This window comes from Nerophis lumbriciformis, linkage group LG23, assembly GCF_033978685.3.
Source record: "Nerophis lumbriciformis linkage group LG23, RoL_Nlum_v2.1, whole genome shotgun sequence".
Lineage (NCBI taxonomy): Eukaryota > Metazoa > Chordata > Actinopteri > Syngnathiformes > Syngnathidae > Nerophis > Nerophis lumbriciformis.
The window spans coordinates 42657031-42682661 of NC_084570.2; the positions used below are offsets into that span (position 1 = coordinate 42657031).

The window sequence follows — 25631 nt, forward strand, 5'->3', positions numbered from 1 at the left end:
ATCTGGCCGCCATCTTGTCGCAGGTGCAGGAGGGCTTCGTGCCGCTGGGCGGAAGCTCGGGCGAGCTGGGGCTGGCTATTGGGGGCGGGGCCGACTACGGCGAGTTTCCCTTCGTGACGGTGGCTCCCGGGGGCGGCGCCACTGTGGCCGACATCATCCTGGAGATCGGCGGCACGCCCGTGTTGGGGATGACGCTGGGCGACGTGCGAGGGGTCCTCAACTCCTGTCCTCATCCAATCAGGATCAAGACCGTCTCACCAGGTGGCCAAGGCTTGCGCCATGTGTGTGAGTTCTTTGCTAAGATGGTGTGCGTGTGTGTCGACAGGTGCGTCGCTGTGCAAAGATCTTCGCCTGTACCTCAGTAAGTGTTTCACTCCGTCCTCCATGGACAGTCAGCTGCAGCAGCTCATACGGGAGAACCTCTACCTGCGCGCCGTGCCCTGTACGTGCAGGCAGACACACACACACACACACACACACATACACACACGTGTGGCGCACTGTGATGACATCACTCTTCCCGTCGGCAGGTACGACCCGGCAGCCTCGCGAGGGTGAGATCAGCGGTGTGGACTACAACTTTGTATCCATCGAGGAGTTCTTCTCTTTGGAGGAGTCGGGCGCGCTGCTGGAGAGTGGAAAGTTTAAAGGTGAAGACAAAAATATTTTATGCTAGCATTTTTAGCTAATTTAGTTCATTTCAACCCAATAATTATGGATTAGTGCCATCTTAGAAGTATGCTAGCTGTTACCGCTACAGTGCTAATGTTAGCATGCTAAAGTTTTTTTGCTAGCATTTTGGCTAATTTTGTTTATTTAATCCAATAATCATGGAACTCGTTACATAGTGCCATCTTAGAAGTATGCTAGCTGTTACCGTTACAGCGCTAATGTTAGCATGCTAAAAAAATAAAAGCTAGCATTTTGGCTAATTTTGTTTGTTTAAACCAATAATCATGGAATTCATTACTTAGTGCCATCTTACAAGTATGTAGCTGTTCCCGTTACAGTGCTAAGATTAGCATGCTAGTGTTTTTTGCCAGCATTTTAGCTAACTATACTTTTTAACCAAATAAACATGGATTTCGTTTCTTAATGCCATCTTCCCAAGTATGTTAGCTGTTCCCGTTACCATGCTAATGTTAGAATGCTAATGTTTTTTTGCCAGCATTTTAGTTAACTGTACTTTTAACCAAATAACCGTGGATTTCATTACTTTCCGTTACAGTGCTAATGTTAGCATTTTAATGGGGTTTTTTGACAGCATTTTAGCTAACCTTACTTTTAAACCGAATAAACATGAATTTTTATTACTTGCTGCAATCTTAGAAGTATGCCAGCTGTTGCCCGTTACAGTGTTAATGTTAGCATGCTAACGTTTTCTGCAAGTATTTTAGCAAATGTTGTTCACTTCAACCCAATAATCATGGATTTTGTTACTTAGTGCCATCTTAGAAGTAAGGTAGCTGTTCCCGTTACCATGCTAATGTTTTTTGCCAGCATTTTAGCTAACTGTACTTTTTAACCCAATAAACATGGATTTTGTTACTTTCCTCCATCTTATAAGTATGCTAGCTGTTCCCGTTACATTGCCGTTAGCATTGTAAGGTTTTTTTGACAGAATTTTAGCTAATCGTACTTTTAACCAAATAAACATGGATTTCGTCACTTGTCGCCATCTTAGAAGTATGCCAGCTTTTCCCGTTACAGTGTTAATGTTAGCATGCTAACATTTTTTTTTTGCTAACATTTTAGCTAATTTTGTTCACTTCAACCCAATAATCATGGATTTCGTTACTTAGTGCCATCTTAGAAGTAAAGTAGCTGTTCCTGTTACCATGCTAATGTTAGAATGCTAATGATTTTTGCCAGCATTTTAGCTAACTGTACTTAGTAACCAAATAAACATGGATTTTGTTACTTTCCGCCATCTTATAAGTATGCTAGCTGTTCCCGTTACATTGCTGTTAGCATTCTAACGTTTTTTTGGACAGCATTTTAGCTAACCGTACTTTTAACCAAATAAACATGGATTTTGTCACTTGTCGCCATCTTAAAAGTATGCCAGCTGTTCCCGTTACAGTGTTAATGTTAGCATGCTAACATTTTTGTGCTAGCATTTTAGCTAATTTTGTTAATTTCAACCCAATAATCATGCATTTCGTTACTTAGTGCCATCTTAAAAGTATGGGAGCTGTTCACGTTACCATGCTAATGTTAGAATGCTAATGTTTTTTGCCAGCATTTTAGCTAACTGTACTTTTTAACCAAATGAACATGGATTTTGTTACTTTCCGCCATCTTAGAAGTATGCTAGCTGTTCCCGTTACATTGCTGTTAGCATTCTAACGTTTTTTGACAGCATTTTAGCTAACCGTACTTTTAACCAAATAAACATGGATTTCGTCACTTGTCGCCATCTTAGAAGTATACCAGCTGTTCCCGTTATAGTGTTAATGTTAGCATGCTAACATTTTTTTTTGCTAGCATTTTAGTTAATTTTGTTCAATTCAACTCAATATTCATGGATTTCATTACTTGCCACCCTCTTAGAAGTATGCTAATGTTAGCATTCTAACGTTTTTTGCCAGCATTTTGTTAATTTGTACCTACAAATAATTGATTTCGTTACTTAGTGCCATCTTAGAAGTATGCTAGCTGTTCCCGTTAAGGGGCTAATGTTAGCCAGCTAACGATTTTTTGCTAGCATTTTAGCAAACTGTATTTTTAACCAAATAATCATGGATTTTGTTACTTAGTGCCATCTTAGAAATAAGGTAGCTGTTCCCGTTACCATGCTAATGTTAGCATTTTAACGTTTTTTTGCCAGCATTTTGTTCATTTCTACCTAAAAATAATTGATTTCGTTACTTAGTGCCATCTTAGAAGTATGCTAGCTGTTCCCGTTAAGGGGCTAATGTTAGCTAGCAAACGATTTTTTGCTAGCATTTTAACAAACTGTGTATTTTTAACCAAATAAACATGAATTTTGTTACTGGCCACCATATTAGAAGTATGATAGCTGTTCCCTTGTTAGCAAACTAACTCTGTATACTAGCATTTAGGCTAATAATCATGGATTATGTTACTTTGTACCCTTTTGGAATTGTGCTAACTCTTCACGCTATACCAAAAGCGTCCTGAATCTGCCGACATGACTCGCTAAATAGTGTGCGAGTTTTTCCCCAAGACGAATTTACCGATTCAGTTCAGTGGCCTTGTGTTGTAGCTCCGCCCCCTTTTGGCTAGGACTCAACAGGACTTTAATATCCCAAGATGCATTGTGTTTGATCCTGTCCTGTGAATCTTCAGCTAAGGACTTGATACCTTCAAAAGGCCTACTAGTTTTATCTTCCCTCGAGTTGTCGTTACTGATCTCAATGTAAGGCTTTCTCGTCCAATCACAGGCAACTACTACGGGACGCCCCGCCCTGTCCACATAGGTCCCGACAGTCCACCAATCACGTATCAGGAACATCGAAACCTGCTTAGGAACTTCAGGACCAGAAGCAAATCCCTCAGCAACCTGGAAAAAACCGTAGAAGAAGACAACAGCGAGGAAGACAGCGGCCTGTCCGGTACGCGTGCATGTGGTAGCCTCGCCCACGTACACACGTGCGCTGACGCGCTGTCTCTGTCTTCCAGGAGGGTCGGCCGGGGCCCCGCCCACCACGCTGCCTCTCAGCCAATCATGGGAGACGACAGGGGTGATGGAGAATGGAGGACGGCGAGGAAGAGCGCCTACGACCAACACGTGGGACATGGCCTACGGCGACGGCGGGAACACCTTCTACCTCGAGTGAGTCGTGGTGTCACCCTGACAAATAACCCCTGCTACTTCCTGTTTACATTTGAAGAGCGGTTCCACAGTTCCCAGCATGCATTGAGAACTTTGACGTAATAGTGTTGATGATGCAATCTCTCTGTCAGTCACATGTCAAAGAGCAGCAGACAGGATGTTGGGGCTCAAATCAAGGAGACAACTTCCTGCTCAGAGCGTGAGTAAGCAACGTCTTCCAGGCTTTTATTTTGACAGCACACCCGCTCCCTGCCGATGACGCTCACGCTTTCAGTTCCAGAGTTTACGGATGAGCCGAGTCAGCTGAGAGGCTTTTCCGTGCACACGCGTCTCTCCAAGGGCCCGCGAGGCTTTGGCTTCAACATTGTGGGGGGAAGTCGAGCGCACGAGTTCCTGCAGGTCTACAGCGTCACGCCCGGAGGCCCGCCCAGTCTCAACCAAGGTACGTCGGTTGGGGCGGAAGCTCCACCTCTTGACCCGTTTTTGGCAATGACGGGTCCCGTGTGCTGCGTCCCCAGCCGACATACTGGTGTACATCAACGACACCTGCGTCTTGGGTCGCTCGCACAAGGAGGTGGTGGAGATGCTCAAGTCGGTCCCGATGGGTCAGAGCGTGGATGTGGTTCTGAGGCGAGGATACCCGATGCTCTACAACCCGGACGGCTGCCCCAAACACAACCTGGACATGGTACGCCAGCCGCTCACAACGTCAACGCGCCGCTTTTTCGCCCCGGTCACATGATGCCTTGACTCCTCCCCACAGCCGCAGACTCCTCCCCCCAAGCAAAAGCGCGGGCCACTGATCTACAGCCACGTGGAGGACGCCGGAAGCTGTGGCTCAGGTCAGCAAAACTTTTACATACTTCTTCTTCCTGGCTTTGATGGCTTTATGTCGCTGCAGGACTCCCCCAAGTCCCGCCTTCCTATTCAACCCAGCCAATGACCAATGGGCTGACAAGCCCGCCCACTCCCACTTCCTCTGAAACCCCTGTGGCTCCTCCTACTCCCGCAGAGAGGATGTCGGCCAATCACAGCGACTCTGGCAGTAGCACCCGAAGGTGAGCTAAACGTTAGCATAGCCTTTCATGTGGTTTGGTCCAAGAGGGGGCACCGTTAACCTGCCCCGCCCCGTTTTGAACAGGTCTTCTGTGATTGGCTACAACAGCAGCACCCTTCCCACCCTCTCCTCCTCCTTCCTCCAGCGTCAGAGCTCCAAGTCTTCAGAGAGCGACTTGTCCACGTCCACCCTCCCAATCACATCTACATCCTCCCACGCGCTCTCCAATATCACTCAGCCAGAGACTCCGCCTCCCGGTGGCCCCGCCTCGCGGCCCCTGATGCCGCAGACATGCCTTCCCCCCACTACGCCTCGGGAAATCCCATCCTGCGGTTTCAACGGGTGCCCAGCCAACCACCAAGTGCCGCCGCAGGCCCCCCGTGGTACCCCCTTTGCTGCAGGGTCGCCTCCCGCTGGCGAGCTGGTGCCCGTGGCGCTGGGACGCTGCAATGGCGGGGGTCTGGGTTTCAGCATCACGGCGGGCGGGCCGGGGGGTCAGCTGGCTGTGGTGAGACGGGTCTGGGACCGCAGGCAGTGCCCCTCGCTACAGGCCGGGGACGCGGTGGTCAAGATCAACGGTGCCGACGTGCAAAACCTCAGTTTCTCCCAGGTTAGACAACCTTGGCTTCCATGACAACATGAAGAGTCACTAACGGCGTGTGTTTGATTACTCAGGTCCAGAAGGTTCTGCAGGAACACTCCAAACAGGGGGACATGGTTCTGCTGGTACACAGACGAGGTACTTATTGATTATTGTTTTCATCGAACTTTTGATGGCTGACATTTGTCCCTCCCACAGCTCCTGTGGTCACACCCAACTTGTATAAACCCCTCCCCTCGCCACATGGCCTCACCAGCCCCAAAATCCCACCCTCAACTTCTGCCGATTTGCCTTCTCCTTCTTCCGGGGCCTTGGTGGGGGGCGTACCCCCCCTCAGCCAGGCAGGCTTGGCCATGGAGGACCCCCAGGAAGGGCACCTCCCAGCTGCAGGTAAAGCCCTCACATGGGCTCCTCCTACATGGCCTCAAGTTGTTGTTTCTTTGGACCCCGCCCTTTCATGTCTGCGTGTTTTTTTCCCTTTAGGGGCGCTACCTACTCAGACCTCCAACGGCCCCCCCGTCTCAGGCCTCATCCAAAGCACCAGCTTCCTGGACTCTGTACCCGTCACCCTGACCCTTGAGCCACGCGACCTGCAGGGGGCGGAGGAGAGTGCGGCGGGGCCCGTCAGAGGGGCGGCCTCCGCCAAGGACACCAGGGTTGGGAGGGCAGTGGAGGTGGAGCTTAGGCGGCGGCCCGGCGAAGGCTTTGGATTTGTCATCGCCTCCCAGGAAATCAACCGGGGCGGTGAGTCGCTCCGCTTCTTGCTTGTCTCCGTGTGATCTTTGACCTTCCATACAAACTCTTAAGGGATTTAATTTGGGAATGTTGTTGACGTTTGTCAGGTGGTTCGGCTTGAGTTTAGGGGGCGTGGCCTCACAGATTATTGCACACACAGTCAGTGCGTCAGCCTCTCCCACCTCCCAAGTGGGCCCGCCCCCTCAGCCAGCTGCTTCTTCTCAGCTGAGTAACACACACACACACACAAGCGCGCCCAGACCTCGGCGCAGGTTTTAGGTCTGGTTTGTGAACTCATCATGTTGGAGCGGCTGCAGTCTCTTCTGAAGACGGTCAAGGACTGGAAACGTAAGTTCCTGTGTGTGTTGTCGCTCAGAGATCCTCCAGGAGGATGTCGCACTCTATTCAAACCACCAGGAGTGGAGCATCTCACATTCCGGTGAGGATCTTTGAGCATGTGATGATAGATGATAGATGGAATGTTTTGTGGGCGGAGTCTAGTCTGGACTTCCTGTTTTTGTGCAAAGTTACTTTTAATGACTGGCACACTTGATATGTATAGTTCTAGAGTCGGGTAACGTGTGTGTGTGTAGTGAAGTGTGTCACGAGTGCAAAGAGGTTCAAACATTCCAGAGCGCTGATAAAGAGCAGGGAGCGTGAGAGTGAGAGTCAAGTTAATCTTTTATTTATCGACCTGTTTTATGCATTTTTTATCATGTTAGCCACCAGAGACGTGCTCAACAAGTCCGCCTGACTTGGTGACAACAGCTGGATTAGCACACACACGCCAGGGGGCAAAGAGAAAACTGCTAGCCTAGCTTAGCACAGACGCTGTAAGGCAGGGGCCCTCAATAGGCAACGTATGGCCCCCAACAAAGCTTTTAATTTGGCCCCACCAAACATCCCCCAAAAATGAGTCTCTCGGGAGAAGTGTAGAAAAGGAATTACCGTATTTTCTGGACTAAAATCTGCACCCACTAAATTTGAGAAGAGTGATAAGTTACAGGTTAATACGTTGTGAAAATAGTTGTTTACACTTAAGATTTTGTAAATGTTTATTTACATACCTTAATTGTTTCCAAACGGTGTCTGTAACACTGCAGTAAGATGGCGGATAAAACAAAACAGAAGCCGTTGTCATGGACCCGCTAGCTGCGCATGTTAGCTCTCCAATCAGCTAAACAGACTCAGTAACTCCACAGTGACGTTTTGGTGAATTAACTGAGGAATTTGTGAAACTGAAATAATATAAAAAGAATGCCGTTGTAAGTTAATAATACTAACACAGACCCACGTAAACGTGTTAGTGTATTAGCTAATGATAACGACGCTAGCTTTACTACATTACGATAGCACGTACAAATATGCATGAAAACACTCCTACAGACATCACACATGGGACGGTTAAGTAAGTAAGAATTGTTTTAGTTATATTGTAAAATGTACTTGTAAAATATTTATTATGGCTGTTAACGAAGAAAAATCCGCTAATAAGCCGCTCTGTCGTATAAACTGCAGGGTTTAAAGTAGGGCTGCAACAACTAATCGATTAAATCGATTCTAAAAATAGTTGGCGATTAATTTAGTCATCGATTCGTTGGATCTATGCTATGCACATGCGCAGAGGCTTTTTAAAAAAAAAATTAAATTTTTTATAAACCTTTATTTATAAACTGCAACATTTACAAACAGCTGAGAAACAATATTCAAAATAAGTATGGTGCCAGTATGCTGTTTTTTTTTTCAATAAAATACTGGAAAGGATGGAAATGCAGTTTGTCTCTTATCCGATTATTAATCGAAGTAATAATCGACAGATTAATCGATTATCAAATTAGTTGTTAATTGCAGTCCTAGTTTAAAGTATAGGAAAAAAGTAGCAGTTTATAGTCCGGAATCTACGGTAGCTTAGTTTATGAATAGGGAAAACTGCTAGCTTAGCTTAGCACAGACATTACACAGTGAAAGCAAATAGCTCAGTGCAAATAACAAATAAGAAGGCAAAACGGATAGCCTAGCTTAGCACAGACACCGCAGTGGAAGAATTTGCTTAGTACAAAAGGATAAAAAGGGAAAACTGCTATCCGAGCTTAGCAAAGACACTCAAGTGAAAGGAGTTAACGGAAGCAAAAACAAAAAACCCTGCTAGCTTAGCATTAAAAATTACAGGAAAAATAACTGGCTTAGCTTAGCAATAACATCAGAAGCAAGGGAAAACTGCTAGCCTAGCTTAGCACAGACAACATGGTAAAAAGGCTTAGTTTAGCTCAAACACCGGAAGTAGAAATAAACTATTCTAGAATAGCATAGACAATGTAAGAGAAAAAACAGCTTAGCTTAGCACAACCATCAGAAGCAAAGAGAAACTGCTAGCCTAGCTTAGCCCAAAGAGTGCAGGTAAATAAAGGTGTTGTTCTTCTTTTTTAATTGGTGTTGAATTTGGGACAATTTTCTATTTTTAGCGCAATGTTGCGTGTTGCTCTGTGCTGTCGCTTCGCATCGCGTCAGCTCCTCTCGTGTTTTTGCGCTCGCCAGCTTCTTGTTTGCTCTTCCACTGGCCCTCCCTGTGCTCACACTCTTGACTTGAGGGGTGCGGAGGGGGCAAGATCATTTCAAAGAACGAGGACCAGATGAAAGCGTTCGGGATTGTTTTTGTGCCCTCGTGACAGATTTAGAGCTGGTGTGAATAATTCAGCGTTCTTAATCGCCGTTTGATCAATTATGCATAGACGACCGAGGTTAATGCTAACTAGCGTTCCTCACATGGTACAGTGCGCAGCCACGCCCCATCACGCTCTCTCACCAAACAGTCCCTGGATTGATGCCTTCTGATTGGCTGAAAATAGATCTGACTTCCTGTTAGCAACGCCAAAGATGAAGCTACGAACTAATTAGCAGATGCTATCACTAAGAATGGGTACCGAATTCTGTACTTTTATAATCACTGACCGAATTTTGTCGATACTAGCGGGTATGGATTCACTTAAAATCAAACGGTGCCATATTTCGATACCTGGAGTCATGTCCGGCTCACTCCAAGTAATATTGCAACTTTCACCACCAACAAAGCAAATATGCTTGGTAAAAAATGCTCAAACATATGGTATGGCTCCACTTCTCCAAAATGCGCAAGCTTGATGCTAATTTACAGTGGATTCGCCATAGACAGGCTACTGTTAGCATTAGCGATTTTACATGGCGATTTCAACACCGCCAAATTTAGTAATGAAAACTACAACTAAGATGAATGTTACAGCTTGTGTGGAATAAGTGCAATACTTGCAGTATAAACCCTTTGTAGGGCGCAACATAACACATCTTCATGGAAAAAGCGACTTCCTACTTAGGCAACATACAAACTTAGTACCGAAAATTGGTACCGTTATGGAACCTCAGGTACCGTATCGGTTCAAATGTGAACAGTATCCGTCCCTGGCTGTTCCATTTTTCTGTAGAGCTGTGAAATCGGCATTGAGGACATGTAGTCCTAGGCCGGGGGTCAGCAACCCGCGGCTCTAGATCAATCCGCATGCGACTCTTTAGCGCCGCCCTAGTGGCTCCCTGGACCTCTTTTAGAGATGTGTGAAAATGGAAAAAAATGAAGAAGAAAAAAAAGTTTGTTTTAGGATATTTTCTGTAGGAGGACAAACATTACACAAACCTCCCTAATTGTTGGAAATCCCACTGTTTATATTAAACATGCTTCACTGATGAGAGTATTTTGGCGAGCACTGTTTTGTCCTACTAATTTCAGCGATTCTTGAATTCATCGTAGTTTGTTTACATGTACAACTTTCTCCGATGCTGCCACAGGAAGATGTTTTTTTTTGCCACACCTTCGTCTCATTTTGTCCACCAAACGAGTTATGCTGTATGTGAATGCACAAAGGTGAGCTTTGTTGATATTGATTTGCTGGAGTGCTAATCGGGCATATTTGGTCAATCCATGACTGCAAGCTAATCGATGCTAACATGCTATTTAGGCTAGCTTTATGTACATATTGCATAAGAATGCCTCGTTTGTAGGTATATTTGAGCTCATTTAATTTCCTTTACTTAGGTCCTCTGTGTATTTAATTTATATTTGCATGTCTCATGACACATTTTATGTATGTTATATTGGCTGCATTTCTGATAGTAGTTGGTGTGCCATGTTGTTCCAGACCACAGCAAACGTTACCCAGCTTGCAAAGATTGTAAAAAAAACCCATTAGAAGAAGACAGCCTGCCGTTTCCTTAAACCTAGACACACACATCTATACCTTTGGCCATTCTGAGACAGTCATTTCCAGGAGTTATCTCATTCTGTGAGAAGCTTCTGTTTTACTAATGATTTCAATTGTTGCAAAAATGTGTAGAATAAAAATTTAAATACAACATTTCTGTCATCGAAGATTTGCGTCAGCCTTTGATAGTAGGCTAATATAGCTAATATAGACACTTACATCATGTGTTGCCTTCTTTATAATACTTATATAAGACTTTTAAAGTCATTTTGATAGTAGGCTAATGTAGACACCTATATCATGTGTTGCCTTCATTATAACACTTTTGTAAGGCTTTTAAAGCAATTTTGATAGTAGGCTAATATAACTAATACAGACACTTACATCATGCGTTGTCTTCATTATAACACTTATATAAGACCTTTAAAGTAATTTTGATAGTAGGCTAATATAGCTAATATAGAGACTGACATCATGTGTTGCCTTCATTAAAACACTTATATAAGACTTTTAAAGTCATTTTGATAGTAGGCTAATATAGTTAATATAGACACTTACATCATGTGTTGTTTTCATTATAACACGTATACAGTATAAGAATTTTAAAGTAATTTTGATAGTAGGCTAATATAGACACATCATGTGTTGTTTTCATTATAACACTTTTAAAGTAATTTTGATAGAAGGCTAGTATAGACTAGGGATGTCCCGATCCGATCCAAATATCGGATCGGATCGATATTTGCCAAAAATTGCGTATCGGCAAGGCATGGGAAAATGCCGATCCAGATCCAGTTTAAAAAAAATTCCGGTCCGTGTTTTCCAACGCACCGATTTAAATAATACATTCCACTTTTCTGCTCCTCCGTAATTTCCGTTCCGCATTTTCCAGCACACCTTCAACACATCCACAATTCTCACGCAGTTGCTTTTAGCTGCTGGCATTACACGACAGGCTCTTCTCACTCTTTCCTGTGTCTCCCTCTCACAGACAGCGAGCGCACCTTCTTACACACGTCACATACTGTCACGTCATACGTCACATACGTATACGTCCTCTCCCAGCAGAGAGCGAGGTAGCGGCATGGCTAACGTTAGCTGTGATGCTAGCGCGGCCGCTAAGGTGCGCGCCTGCTCAAGCGTCCTCTGCGCACGGCAAATCTATGCCACGCACAAAATCTAATTAAAAAATAAGCGCATAACAATTTTCGACACACGCACACGACAGAGACAACAGTTTTCGTCATCATTGTTCAAATATTGTGACGTCTGTCGAGACGCTTATCTCCATTCGGTGCCACACGTCCACACCATCAAAATGCCGAGGCGGGCAAAAATTTCCAGATCAACACCGTATGAAAAAATTAGTGATTTTTTTAGTTATGATTGCCTTCTCTGCATGGAAGTTTAAAAGTAGCATATATGAATGCAGTATGAAGAAGAATGTTTTAATGTAGACATGCAAGCCTTGAAAGAACATTTTGAAAATCAAGACTACATTTCCTGCAAATGGGTGCATTTCTACCCTATATTTTAACTCTAGATTTATTCTCATATCAAACTCTTTTGGCTGTCTTTTTGACACTTACATCCACACCCTGGATTATAAATAATGTCAATAATTCAATGTGATTATCTTGTGTGATGACTGTATTATGATGATAGTATATATCTGATAGTATATATCTGTATCATGAATCAATTTAAGTGGACCCCGACTTAAACAAGTTGAAAAACTTATTGGGGTGTTACCATTTAGTGGTCAATTGTACAGAATATGTACTTCACTGTGCAACCTACTAATAAAAGTCTCAATCAATCAATCAAAACACATAGAATCATCATACTGCTGTGATTATATGCATCAAGTGTTCATTCAAGGCTAAGGCAAAATATGGAGATATATATCGTGTATCGCAATATGGCCTTAAAATATGGCAATATTAAAAAAAGGCCATATCGCCCAGCCCTAGTTCAATGATGCCATTTCTGTTTGTCATGTATAATTTTGTCTATTTTGTGTTTATCCTTGAATAAACAGGTCAGTTTCTTGTTACCAACCATTGTGTATTATTCAAACTCCCCTAATTCAGCTGGCTAGTTGTTATCAAGAGTACTAAAACCCTTTTCAACATGATTCTGACAACTAAGTAGGCTAAATAACTTTAAACTTTAATACATGCTCAGATAGGCCAGTATCGGTATCGGTCAGTATCGGTATCGGATCGGAAATGCAAAAACAATATCGGTATCGGATCGGAAGTGCAAAAACCTGGATCGGGACATCCCTAGTATAGACACTTAAATCATGTGTTGCCTTCATTATAACACTTACAGTATATAAGACTTTTAAAGTAATTTTGATAGTAGGCTAATAAAGTTAAAGTACCAATGATTGTCACACCCACACACTAGGTGTGGTGAAGTGTGTCCTCTGCATTTGACCCATCCCCTTGTTCACCCCCTGAGAGGTGAGGGGAGCAGTGGGCAGCAGCGGTGCCACGCCCGGGAATAATTTTTGGTGATTTAACCCCCAATTCCAACCCTTGATGCTGAGTGCCAAGCTGGGAGATAACTGGTCCCATTTTTATAGTCTTTGGTATGACTCGGCCGGGGTTTGAACTCACAACCTACCGATCTCAGGGCGGACAAATATAGACGTTTACATCATGTGTTGTTTTCATTTGAACACTTATATAAGACTTTTAAAGTCATTTTGATAGTAGGCTAATATAGACACTTACATCATGTGTTGCCTTCATTATAACACTTATATAAGGCTTTTTACACATTTTTTTTTTTGTATCTTTGGTCCAATATGGCTCTTTCAACATTTTGGGTTGCCGACCCCTGTCCTTGGACTTGGTTGTCTGTACGTGGCGTCTTTGACAGCGTGGTGTCTTCACTCCATCCCCGCAGCGCCTCAAGCCTCAATGATGTCGCACCGCTTCGTGACGGTGAGACGCGGCAGTCCGGCCGCACGCAGCGGACTCATCCAGCCGGGAGACCAGCTGGATGCGGTGGAGGGCCGCGCGGTGACGGGTCTCCAGCACAGAGACCTGGCCCAGATCCTGAGGAGGGCGGGGAACGCGCTTAGGCTCAGCGTCACGGCACGAGCACGTATGCCACGCACACACACACAATCTCATGGCCCAAACTTGTACACGTGTGCCAACTGTGCTTTTATTTGGTTTGTTGTCAATATTTGGACATTCTATTTGAACCACAAACTATTCTATTTTTCTATATGAAGATTGCTTGCACTTAAGCTTTATTCCTTTATTGTATTCTGCCGCGTTTATTACGGGACGAACCGACAAACCAACTCCAACATATCTTACATCGTTGGGAAGTTCTCCATGGTGGCTAAAGCGCTACTTTATTTTTGAAACACTTTGCATTACCATGGCAATGCTATTAAGAGAAAAGTCCCTCAATGGGCCCATTGATTAGGTACTCCACCTTTATGATGGGCTTTATAATAGCTTTTTTGGCTAATTGTATTTGTTTAAATCTAAAAATCATGACTTTCAAAAAGTTTACTAACTTCACTATTGTTAGCATGTTTGACGGTAACATGCTAACGTTTTATGCTAGCATTTTAGCTAATTTCATTTGTTTAAACCTAAAAATCATGACGTTCAAAATTGACGCCATCTTAGAAATTTGCAAACTACCCCAATCTTAGCATGCTAATGTTTCATCTTATCTTTTAAGCTAATTTTATATGTTTAAACCTACATTTTTTTTATTATCTTAGAAGTATGCTAACTTCACTAATGTTAGCCTGTTTAATGTTAACATGCTAACGTTTTATGCTAGCTTTTTGGCTAATTTTAATTGTTTAAACCTAAAAATCATGACTTTTAAAAAATTGGCGCCTGTGAGTATTGTAACTCCACTTGTATTAACATGTTAGCATGCTAACATTTCATGCTAGCATTTTAGTTAATTTGATTTGTTTAAACCTAAAAATCGTGATTTAAAAAATTGCCGCCATCTTAAAAGTATGCTAACTTCACTAATCTTAGCATGTTTAACGTTAACATGCGAGACTTTTATGCTATAATTTTAGTAAATTTTATTCGTTTAAACCTAAAAATCATGACTTTTAAAAAATTGGCACCATCTAAGAAGTTTGGTAACTTCACTTACGTTAGCATATTTAACGTTAACATGCTAATGTTTTAAGCTAAGTTTTTAACTAATTTTATTCGTTCGAGCTTAAAAATCATGACTTTTAAAAAATTGGCGCCATCTAAGTATGATAATTCAACTAATGTTAGCATGTTTAACGTTAACATCTAACATATTATGCTAGCATTTATGTAAATTGTATTACTTTAAACCTAAAAATCATGACTTTCAAAAAATTGGAGTCATCTAAGAAGTATGCCAACTTCACTAATGTTAGCATCTTTAATATTAATATGCTAACGTTTTATGTTTGCATTTTATTTTCATTGTGAAAAATATGTTTCTATTTCTGTACCTTAAAGGCCTACTGAAAGCCACTACTACCGACCACGCAGTCTGATAGTTTATACATCAATGATGAAATCTTAACATTGTAACACATGCCAATACGGCGGGGTTAGCTTACTAAAGTGCAATTTTAAATTTCGCGCAAAATATCCTGCTGAAAACGTCTCGGTATGATGACGTCGGCGCGTGACGTCACGGATTGTAGCGGACATTTTGGGACAGCATGGTGGCCAGCTATTAAGTCGTCTGTTTTCATCGCAAAATTCCACAGTATTCTGGACATCTGTGTTGGTGAGTTTTTTGCAATTTGCTTCAATGAACAATGGAGACAGCAAAGAAGAAAGCTGTAGGTGGGAAGCGGTGTATTGCGGCAGGTGTTGTGCTGGATAACGCACCCCCGCCGTAGAATGCACCCCCTGACTGTTTTGCCGGATAACACAGCCGGTGTTTCATTGTTTACATTCCCGAAAGATGACAGTCAAGCTTTACCATTGGCCTGTGGAGAACTGGGACAACAGAGACTCTTACCAGGAGGACTTTGAGTTGGATACACAGACATGGTGCCGTGAGTACGCATGCAGCTGTGGCTTCCAAACATTTGATCGCTTGCCCGTACGTGCGTGCCGCTATGTGCATGTCACGTACGTAACTTTGGGGACTTTGGGGAAATATATGTGCTGTATGAACTCTTTGGGGAGGTGAACGGTACTTTGGGCTGTGGGATTGAGTGTGTTGTGCTGGTGTTTGAGTTGTATTGGCGGGTTATATGGACGGGAGGGGGGAGGTGTTTGTTATGCGGTATTAATTTGTGGCATATTAATTAATAAGCCTGGTTGTGTTGTGGCTAATAGAGTATATATATGTCTTGTGTTTATTTACTGTTTTAGTCATTCCCAGCTGAATATCAGGTCTCACAGCATCTTCCCTATCTGAATGGCTCCCACTGCCCTCTAGTCCTTCACTCTCACTTTCCTCATCCACGAATCTTTCATCCTAGCTCAAATTAATGGGGAAATCGTCGCTTTCTCGGTCCGAATCGCTCTCGCTGCTGGTGGCCATGATTGTAAACAATGTGCAGATGTGAGGAGCTCCTCAACCTGTGACGTCACGCGCATATCGTCTGCTACTTCCTGTACAGGCAAAGGTTTTTATCAGCGACCAAAAGTTGCGAACTTTATCGTCGATGTTCTCTACTAAATCCTTTCAGCAAAAATATGGCAATATCGCGAAATGATCAAGTATGACACATAGAATGGACCTGCTATCTCCGTTTAAAGAAGAAAATCGCATTTCAGTAGGCCTTTAATGTAACGTTATCAAGATTATTTCCTTTTTTTCATAATTTTTAACGTTTCCAAAAAAAAACTACTACTATCTAATTTTATTCGTTGACACCCAAAAATGATTGATCTTTATACTTGGTGGCATTTTAAACATATGCTAACTCTTCCGATGTTATCATGCTAATGTTTTATGCTAGTATTTTAGCATGTTATATTCATTGGAACCTAAAAATCATGGATTTTGATACTTGGCGCCTCCTTAGAAGTACGCTAACTATATGTTATCATGGTAACATTAGCATGTTCACATTTCATGCTGGCATTTTAGCTCATTTTGATCATTTCAACCTAAAATGTTTAGCTTTTACCAGCTCCAGGCCAGAAGGTAGAGATACCAGGCCCAATTAAAATGTGTTTTATTTATAATCTATTCCTAATGACGTATGCTATTTCCATAATTGTGTACGTACTATCTTCTTGTGTACTCATTGGACTAACCTCGGGTGCTACATGTTGTTCCATCTCATGTGACAAACTTTTATTGTCCCTCTCAGAGACGGAGGCGGCAGACGTGGACATCGACAACCACTTTCCAAAGGGATCCAGAAGGAGGTCAAAGGTCACTCACTCGCTATTGCTAACGTTTGAGTCTTACTCTTATTGTCTGTTTTTTGGTTTTGTGTACTTTGCCAAGGAAACACAGTAGTACCAGGGTGACTGTTAGCGCTAGCAGCGTGTTAATGTTGTCTTTTCTTTTTTGTAGGACGAGTCAAGGTTTTACACCGTGGATCTAGAGCGAGGACCCACGGGTTTTGGGTTCTCGCTGAGGGGGGGCAGCGAGTACAACATGGGGCTGTACGTGCTGGGACTCATGGAGGGAGGGCCGGCCGAGCGCAGCAACAAGATGCAGGTACCGCGCTAACCTTTCAGCGGCAGCACTTCCCGTGGCTCCTTCTCAATAAAAGCCGGCGTGCGCTCTCAGGTGTCGGACCAGCTGGTGGAGATCAACGGCAACAGCGCGGTGGGAATGACGCACAGTCAGGCGGTAGAGCAGATCCGGCGAGGAGGACATGGCATCCATCTGGTCCTGAAGAAAGGAAACGGCTACGTCCCAGATTACGGTGATGACCATTACGTGGCGTACTCAAACGCAAAGCTTCCTCTTGTTCTTTTCTTCTCTTCTTTTACCGCCACGCAAGGCTGTTGTCTTTCTACTTCCTGTTCTGCTTCCTGGTCTTCCTCAGTGGAGCTGTCCAGCCTTTCTCTGTGCATGACCAACTCCAAGCAGGGCGAGCCGTGCTTCTACGTCATCGGACGCACGGAAAACTCGCGGTCGGTAACGTTCTGCTGCTTCTTCCTTTTCCGCCTCCCTTCTTTTTCATCATCTTCATTTGGCTGAGAACGTGTATTTTGTTTGCGTCATCCATGTTGATTCTCTACGGAGGCTCATTTGTCGGTTTGTTACGAAAGCTTTTTTTTTTACACTCATTTTATGTCAGTGAATTTCTTACGTTTGAATTGAATTTTTTTCATCAAAATATGCTGGCAGTTTCATTGAATACAAATTTGTGAGCAAAATTTGAGTTAAAAAAATCAGTTAAAACAGTGTAAAAAATGCATTGCATAAAATTCAGTGTGAAAAAATTAAGTAAAAAAATGTATGCATAAAAATTTCAGTGTAAAAATTTTTAATGTATAGAAAATCAGTGTAAAAAATGTCAGTGTAAAAACAATTCAATGTATAAAAATTTAGTGTAAAAAATTAGGTTTAAAAAATGTTAGCGTAGAAAAAATTGTAAGTCAAAAAATTCAGTGTAAAAAAAATTCAATGCATAAAATGTCAGTGAGAAAAAAAATGTCACTGTATAAAATTTCAGTGTGAAAAATGTAAATTTATAAAAATTGAGTGTAAAAAAATGTAAATGTATAAAAATTCATTGTAAAAAATTTAGTGTGAAAGAATTTCAATGTATAAAAATTCAGCGTAAAAAAATTAAATGCATAAAAATTCAGTGAAAAACATTTCGGTGTATAAAAATTAAATGTAAAAAAAAATTTATACATAAAAATTAAGTGTTAAAAATTCAATGTATTAAAAAATCAGTCTGAAAAATTTCAGTGTAAAACATTACGTGTAAAAAAAATTGTATGTCAAAAAATTCAATGCATAAAATTTCAGCGTAAAAAAATGTCGCTATAAAAATTCAATGTGAAAATTTTCACTGTAAAAAAACAAACTTGAATGTATAAAAATTCACTGTAGAGAAATTCAGTGTAAAAAATGTAAATGTATAAAAATGCAGCGTAAAAAAAAATCCAATGCCTAAAATTTCAGTATAAAAATTCAGTGTAAAAAATTAAGTATAAAAAATGTCAGCGTAAAAAAAATTGTATGTAAAAAAATTCTGCGTAAAAAAATTCAATGCATAAAAGTTCAGTGTATAGAAATTCTGTGTAAACAATTAAGTTTAAAAAATGGCAGCGTAAAAAAATTGTATGTCAAAAAATTCGGTTTCAAAAATTTCACTGTAAAACGTGAGTGTAAAAAAAACTTCAATGTATGAAAATTCACTGTAGAGAAATTCAGTGTAAAAAATTTCAGTGTGAAAAAATTTCAATGTATTAAAATTCCGCGTAAAAAAAATTAAATGCCTAAAAATTCAGTGTAAAAAATGTAAATGTATAAAAATTCAGTGAAAAGAAATCTGTATAAAAAATTTGAATGTGTAAAAATTCTGTGTAAAAAAATTACGTTTAAAAATGTTAGTGTAAAAAAAATAAATGTAGAAAATTCTGTGTAAAAAATGTCAGTGTAAAAAATGTTATGTAAAAAATGTCAGTGTATAAAAATTCAGTGTAAAGAAATCCAGTGTAAAAAAGAATTACATTTAAAAAAATTCAGTGCAAAAAAATTCAATGCATAAAAATTCAGTGTAAAAAATTTGAATGTATAAAATTTCACTGTGAAAAATTTCAGTGTAAAAAATGTTTATGTATAAAAATTCAGGGTCCAAAAAAATTAAATGCCTAAAAATTCAGTGTAAAAAATGTCAATCTATAAAAAGTCAGTGTGAAGAAAACCTGAACATTTTCAGTGTAAAAAAATTCAGTATAAAAATGTCAATGTGTAAAAATTCAGTGTAAAAAAATTACGTTTAAAAATGTCAGTGTATAAAAAAGTATATGTAAAAAATGTCAGCGTAAACAATTGTATGTAAAAAAAAAAAAAAGTCGATTCAGTGCAAAAAATAACTTAAAAAATTCAGTGCAAAAAATTAAATACATAAAAATTCAATGTAAAACAAATTTAAATGTATAAAATTCAGTGTACAAAATTAGTGTGAAAAATTTAATTGTACATTTTTTAATGTATTTTTTATTAATATTTTGTTATTGTATGTATGTATACAAATTCAGTGTAAATAAATTAAGTTCAGAAAATTTCAGCTTAAAAAAAATTCTATGTAAAAAAAATGTGTAAAAACATTTCAGTGCAGAAATGTTTGCTGCTTCAAAACTCAAAACCCACATCCAGTAAATTAAAGCGAAAGCGATCAACCCTGACTCAAAATCAGCCAATGAGGTGTCAAGTTTGTAGCCACCTAACACGAATATTATAAAAATAATGACAACAATTTTTTTCTGCACTGAATTTTTTTTTTACACTGAATTTTAAAACTGAATTTTTGAATACACACACCATTTGCCCACAATTTTTTTTCAATGAAAACAATGTCAGAAAATTTAGTACACAAAAATATTAAATTACATACATTTGTTGTATAAAAAAAGCTTTTGTAATTAAAGGGGAACATTATCACAATTTCAGAAGGGTTAAAACCATTAAAAATCAGTTCCCAGTGGCTTATTTTATTTTTCGAAGTTTTTTTCAAAATTTTACCCATCACGCAATATCCCTAAAAAAAGCTTCAAAGTGCCTGATTTTAACCATCATTATATACACCCGTCCATTTTCCTGTGACGTCACACAGTGATGCCAATACAAACAAACATGGCGCATAGAACAGCAAGCTATAGCGACATTAGCTCGGATTCAGACTCGGATTTCAGCGGCTTAAGCGATTCAACAGATTACGCATGTATTGAAACGGATGGTTGTAGTGTGGAGGCAGGTAGCGAAAACCAAATTGAAGAAGAAACTGAAGCTATTGAGCCATATCTGTCATAGTTTGTAGGTGCCGAACCCCAAGATGCAGAGAAGGCGGAAGGCATTGTGCGGGAAAACAAGATTTAATGTTTATAAAATAAAGGAAAAAACACAAACCAGGAACAGGAAACAGGATGCCAGGGAAACAAGAACTGGAAGACGGGGAACAAAAAGACAGCAGACTACAAACAGCTACAGAATATAGCTTACCGCTACCGCATCCAGCTACACTGACAACGACAAGTAGAAATGACAATGATCCAGCACTGACTGGAGGGGAAGGCAGGTTTAAATAGCAGCTGGCTGATTGACACCAGGTGTGGCCAGGTGCCAATCAGCCACAGCTGAGGAGACACAGCACTCAGGGAGACAAGTAGGAAATAAAGACAAAATAAAAGTGCTGGACAGAAAACTAAGACAAACGCAGAGAAAAAACTAAAACACAGTCAAACTGTCAGGGACAAGCCTGACAGTAGCCCCCCTTCCTATAACGGATACCAGACGTTCTAGAACCCCCCCCCGCCCCCAAAAAGTCCAAAGTCACGGGAGGGTGGAGGGAGGACAAGGAGGTGGGCCACCAGGCTAAGTGTCCCCGCAACCAGCGGGGAAGAGTTAGGTGGCGACGGCGAGTTGAACGCCGCCGCAATTGGCGAGGCGGCTCGTCCGCCGGTGTGGGAGAACCCACCGGGGACGATGGTGGTGGCGCCCTCTGCTGGCCCACCGGAGAAGATGGTGGTGGCGCCCTCTGCTGGCCCACCGGAGAAGATGGTGGTGGCGCCCTCTGCTGGCCCACCGGAGAAGATGGTGGTGGCGCCCTCTGCTGGCCCACCGGAGAAGATGGTGGTGGCGCCCTCTGCTGGCCCACCGGAGAAGATGGTGGTGGCGCCCTCTGCTGGCCCACCGGAGAAGATGGTGGTGGCGCCCTCTGCTGGCCCACCGGAGAAGATGGTGGTGGCGCCCTCTGCTGGCCCACCGGAGAAGATGGTGGTGGCGCCCTCTGCTGGCCCACCGGGGAGGTTGGTGGTGGCGCCCTCTGCTGGCCCACCGGGGAGGATGGTGGTGGCGCCCTCTGCTGGCCCACCGGAGAAGAGGATGGTGGCGCCCTCTGCTGGCCCACCGGAGAAGAGGATGGTGGCGCCCTCTGCTGTTGGCCCACCGGAGAAGAGGATGGTGGCGCCCTCTGCTGTTGGCCCACCGGAGAAGAGGATGGTGGCGCCCTCTGCTGTTGGCCCACCGGAGAAGAGGATGGTGGCGCCCTCTGCTGCTGGCCCACCGGAGAAGAGGATGGTGGCGCCCTCTGCTGCTGGCCCACCGGAGAAGAGGATGGTGGCGCCCTCTGCTGCTGGCCCACCGGAGAAGAGGATGGTGGCGCCCTCTGCTGCTGGCCCACCGGAGAAGAGGATGGTGGCGCCCTCTGCTGCTGGCCCACCGGAGAGGAGGATGGTGGCGCCCTCTGCTGCTGGCCCACCGGAGAGGAGGATGGTGGCGCCCTCTGCTGCTGGCCCACCGGAGAGGAGGATGGTGGCGCCCTCTGCTGCTGGCCCACCGGAGAGGAGGATGGTGGCGCCCTCTGCTGCTGGCCCACCGGAGAGGAGGATGGTGGCGCCCTCTGCTGCTGGCCCACCGGAGAGGAGGATGGTGGCGCCCTCTGCTGCTGGCCCACCGGAGAGGAGGATGGTGGCGCCGTCTGCTGCTGGCCCACCGGAGAGGAGGATGGTGGCGCCCTCTGCTGCTGGCCCACCGGACAGGATGGTGGTGCCGTAGGTTGTAGACCCACCGGAGTGCATGGTGGCGTCTGCCGGCCCACCGGAGTGCATGGTGGCGTCTGCCGGCCCACCGGAGTGCATGGTGGCGTCTGCCGGCCCACCGGACTGCATGGTGGCGTCTGCCGGCCCACCGGACTGCATGGTGGCGTCTGCCGGCCCACCGGAGAGGATGGCGCCGTCTGTTGCAGACCCACTGGGGTGAGGAGTAGCTGTGCCTCCCCAGCTGCACAGCTACTCATAGCCCTCCCCTCAAGGGACGGATTCAAGACGTCCCACGAGAAACTAACACAGGACAGGGATGGGTGGGAGGGATCACAAAAAGAGGCAAAGCTTTTTTTTAATTCGGCCATCAACGATAAAGCTTTGTTAAGTCTCTCCGCCAAGGAAATCTCCGCGAGGTTCGTACTAGGCTGGATCATTATGTCATAGTTTGTAGGTGCCGAACCCCAAGATGCAGAGAAGGCGGAAGGCATTGTGCGGGAAAACAAGATTTAATGTTTATAAAATAAAGGAAAAAACACAAACCAGGAACTAGGAACAGGAAACAGGATGCCAGGGAAACAAGAACTGGAAGACGAGGAACAAAAAGACAGCAGACTACAAACAGCTACAGAATATAGCTTACCGCTACCGCATCCAGCTACACTGACAACGACAAGTAGAAATGACAATGATCCAGCACTGACTGGAGGGGAAGGCAGGTTTAAATAGCAGCTGGCTGATTGACACCAGGTGTGGCCAGGTGCCAATCAGCCACAGCTGAGGGGACACAGCACTCAGGGAGACAAGTAGGAAATAAAGACAAAATAAAAGTGCTGGACAGAAAACTAAGACAAACGCAGAGAAAAAACTAAAACACAGTCAAACTGTCAGGGACAAGCCTGACAATATCGGTTTGAACCGCATGCAAGCGAAACCGACGAAAACGACACGACAGCCAGCGACACGGGAGAAATCGAGGACGAATTCGGCGATCGCCTTCTAACCAACGATTGGTATGTGTTTGCTTGGCATTAAAGGAAACTAACAACTATGAACTAGGTTTACAGCATATGAAATACATTTGGCAACAACATGCACTTTGAGAGTGCAGACAGCCCAATTTTCATCAATTAATATATTCTGTAGACATACCCTCATCCGCTATATTTTCCTGAAAAATGATCTGTCCAGTTTTGGAGTTGATATCAGCAGGCCAGGGAAGCTAGGGTCGATATTCTTCTCTTGATCATCTTCGGTGGCATAAGGGACGGTGTGAGCCAAGACATCCAGGGGGTTTAGCTCGCTCGTCTGCGGGAACAAACTGCCGCCATTGCTTGCCGTGCTACCGAGGTCTTTTGTCCCTGAATTGCTCACACACTCCGGCAGATTCAATGGGGGTCTGGCGGCAGATTTCTTTGACTTTATCGTTAGAAATGCATCTGCTTTGAGTGTCGCAGGATATCCACACATTCTTGCCATCTCTGTCGTAGCATAGCTTTCGTCGGTAAAGTGTGCGGAACAAACATCCAATTTCTTGCCACTTTGGCATCTTTGGGCCACTGGTGCAACTTGAATCCGTCCCTGTTGGTGTTGTTACACCCTCCGACAACACACCGACGAGGCATGATGTCTCCAAGGTACGGAAAACAGTCGAAAAAACGGAAAATAACAGAGCTGATTTGACTCGGTGTTTGTAATGTGTTTGAGAAAATGGCAGATTGCTTCCCGATGTGACGTCACGTTGTGACGTCATCGCTCCGAGAGCGAATAATAGAAAGGCGTTTAATTCGCCAAAATTCACCCATTTAGAGTTCGGAAATCGGTTAAAAAAATATATGGTCTTTTTTCTGCAACATCAAGGTATATATTGACGCTTACATAGGTCTGGTGATAATGTTCCCCTTTAAGACTCAAATTAACCTCCATAATTCTACTTCCTGGCAAGCGAGATGCTCACTAGTGATGTGCGATACCACTGATTTTTGTTCTGGTCCGATACAGAGTAAAAATGTACGTTGGTATCGGCAATACTAATCCTATACAGATACTTTGTGAAAATAAACCTAATAGGTCTGATAATATTTACAAAATAGTGTACTTTCTGCTCTTGTGGAATCATCTTCAAACAATATATAATCACGGGGTGAAACAAATGATGGCGTTATTCTGCACTTATGCATGTTGTGTCTCCAAATAGCCTACAATTAAAGGATACATACTGTACACTTGATGTTTTATAATACTGACTGACTCATTTCAATTGCAGTCATTTTCTTGTTTGTGCATTACTGGGCAGAAGAAAAAATAGTTCCCACCATTTGTGTTTCATTAAGACAAGATCTCAACGATGTAGTTACTTTACACTGTGTTCCTGTTAATGATGTACATGATCTCAAATAACTAAAGCATCAAAAGTACCGATATTTTGATTTGGGAATCGATATTAGAGCATACTTGCCAACCTTGAGACGTCCGAATTCGGTTTGAGGTGGGGGGGGGGGGCGGGGTTTGGTGGTAGTGGGGGGTGTATATTGTAGCGTCCCGGAAGAGTTAGTGCTGCAAGGGGTTCTGGGTATTTGTTCTGTTGTGTTTATGTTGTGTTACGGTGCGGATGTTCTCCCGAAATGTGTTTGTCATTCTTGTTTGGTGTGGGTTCACAGTGTGGCGCATATTTGTAACAGTGTTAAAGTTGTTTATACGGCCACCCTCAGTGTGACCTGTATGGCTGTTGATCAATTATGCATTGCATTCACTCATGCGTGTGTAAAAGCCGCATATATAATGTGATTGGGCCGGCACGCTGTTTGTATGGATGAAAAGCGGACGTGACGACAGGTTGTATATTACGTTAAAGGGAGTGTCTTTAAGGTCCGCCCCCAATATTGTTGTCCGGGTTGAAATCGGGAGAAATTCGGGGGAATGGTTGAGATTTTTGGGAGGGGCACTGAAATTCGGTAGTCTCCCGGGAAAATCGGGAGGGTTGGCAAGTATGTCTTAGAGTGATAAAGCACATCACTACCTTGCTTGTCTTTGGCGTGGCAAACAGGAAGTCGAATCTATGCTCGGTCAATCACACACGAGCATTGCGCGGCATGTCACGTGACATCACAACACTCCCTGTGGAATAGGAAGTAAACAAATGAATACTTATTGTATTAAGGTTGTGGTACATCCGATGAAAGGTGAAGGTGTATAGCAGTATTAGGAAAGTGAAACACCTCTCAATCCTGATGTAAATCTCCTAAAAACGTGTGCTTCGATAAGAAGTAAAGAGAGAATTAATGCTAATGCTAGTTAGCCTGATTAGCTATGCCAGCTGGCGCTAACACTCAACAGTCTAAGAAGGCAGCTTATGGCTTTAAGTTTCTTTTAATCATTATTAATGGTCAGGCTAAAAGGTATTTATATGATGTACTTTATATAAATGTATAAAAGTTACCTGGAGTGTATCAGTAGTTTACATTATATTCCATTGGCAGGTAGTGGCAGTGGGCTGACGGCAGCCTCTAGTGGTGGCCTGAGGGAGTGC

General features: G+C 43.1%; 1 protein-coding gene and 1 long non-coding RNA gene across 2 annotated transcripts in view; one reads left to right on the top strand and one right to left on the bottom strand.

The window, feature by feature from the left end:
* The window catches only part of LOC133622643 (membrane-associated guanylate kinase, WW and PDZ domain-containing protein 3-like), a 30957-nt gene that overhangs the window by 4294 nt on the left and 1032 nt on the right, over window positions 1–25631 (top strand). The window contains exons 3-20 of the mRNA XM_072915919.1: window positions 24–261; window positions 326–442; window positions 531–650; window positions 3408–3578; window positions 3646–3799; window positions 3931–3998; window positions 4074–4241; window positions 4318–4487; window positions 4563–4641; window positions 4701–4857; window positions 4941–5466; window positions 5532–5595; window positions 5656–5847; window positions 5941–6201; window positions 13338–13538; window positions 16741–16805; window positions 16950–17096; window positions 17169–17307. Coding sequence (XP_072772020.1) covers window positions 24–261; window positions 326–442; window positions 531–650; window positions 3408–3578; window positions 3646–3799; window positions 3931–3998; window positions 4074–4241; window positions 4318–4487; window positions 4563–4641; window positions 4701–4857; window positions 4941–5466; window positions 5532–5595; window positions 5656–5847; window positions 5941–6201; window positions 13338–13538; window positions 16741–16805; window positions 16950–17096; window positions 17169–17307 — 3037 coding nt within the window. The remainder of the gene's footprint in view (window positions 1–23; window positions 262–325; window positions 443–530; window positions 651–3407; window positions 3579–3645; window positions 3800–3930; window positions 3999–4073; window positions 4242–4317; window positions 4488–4562; window positions 4642–4700; window positions 4858–4940; window positions 5467–5531; window positions 5596–5655; window positions 5848–5940; window positions 6202–13337; window positions 13539–16740; window positions 16806–16949; window positions 17097–17168; window positions 17308–25631) is intronic.
* LOC133622658 (uncharacterized) lies at window positions 255–25612 on the bottom strand. Its single transcript, XR_009817812.2, has 3 exons — window positions 25542–25612; window positions 25122–25219; window positions 255–628 (listed from the first exon to the last, which is right to left on the bottom strand). It is a non-coding gene; the product is annotated as an uncharacterized lncRNA (long non-coding RNA).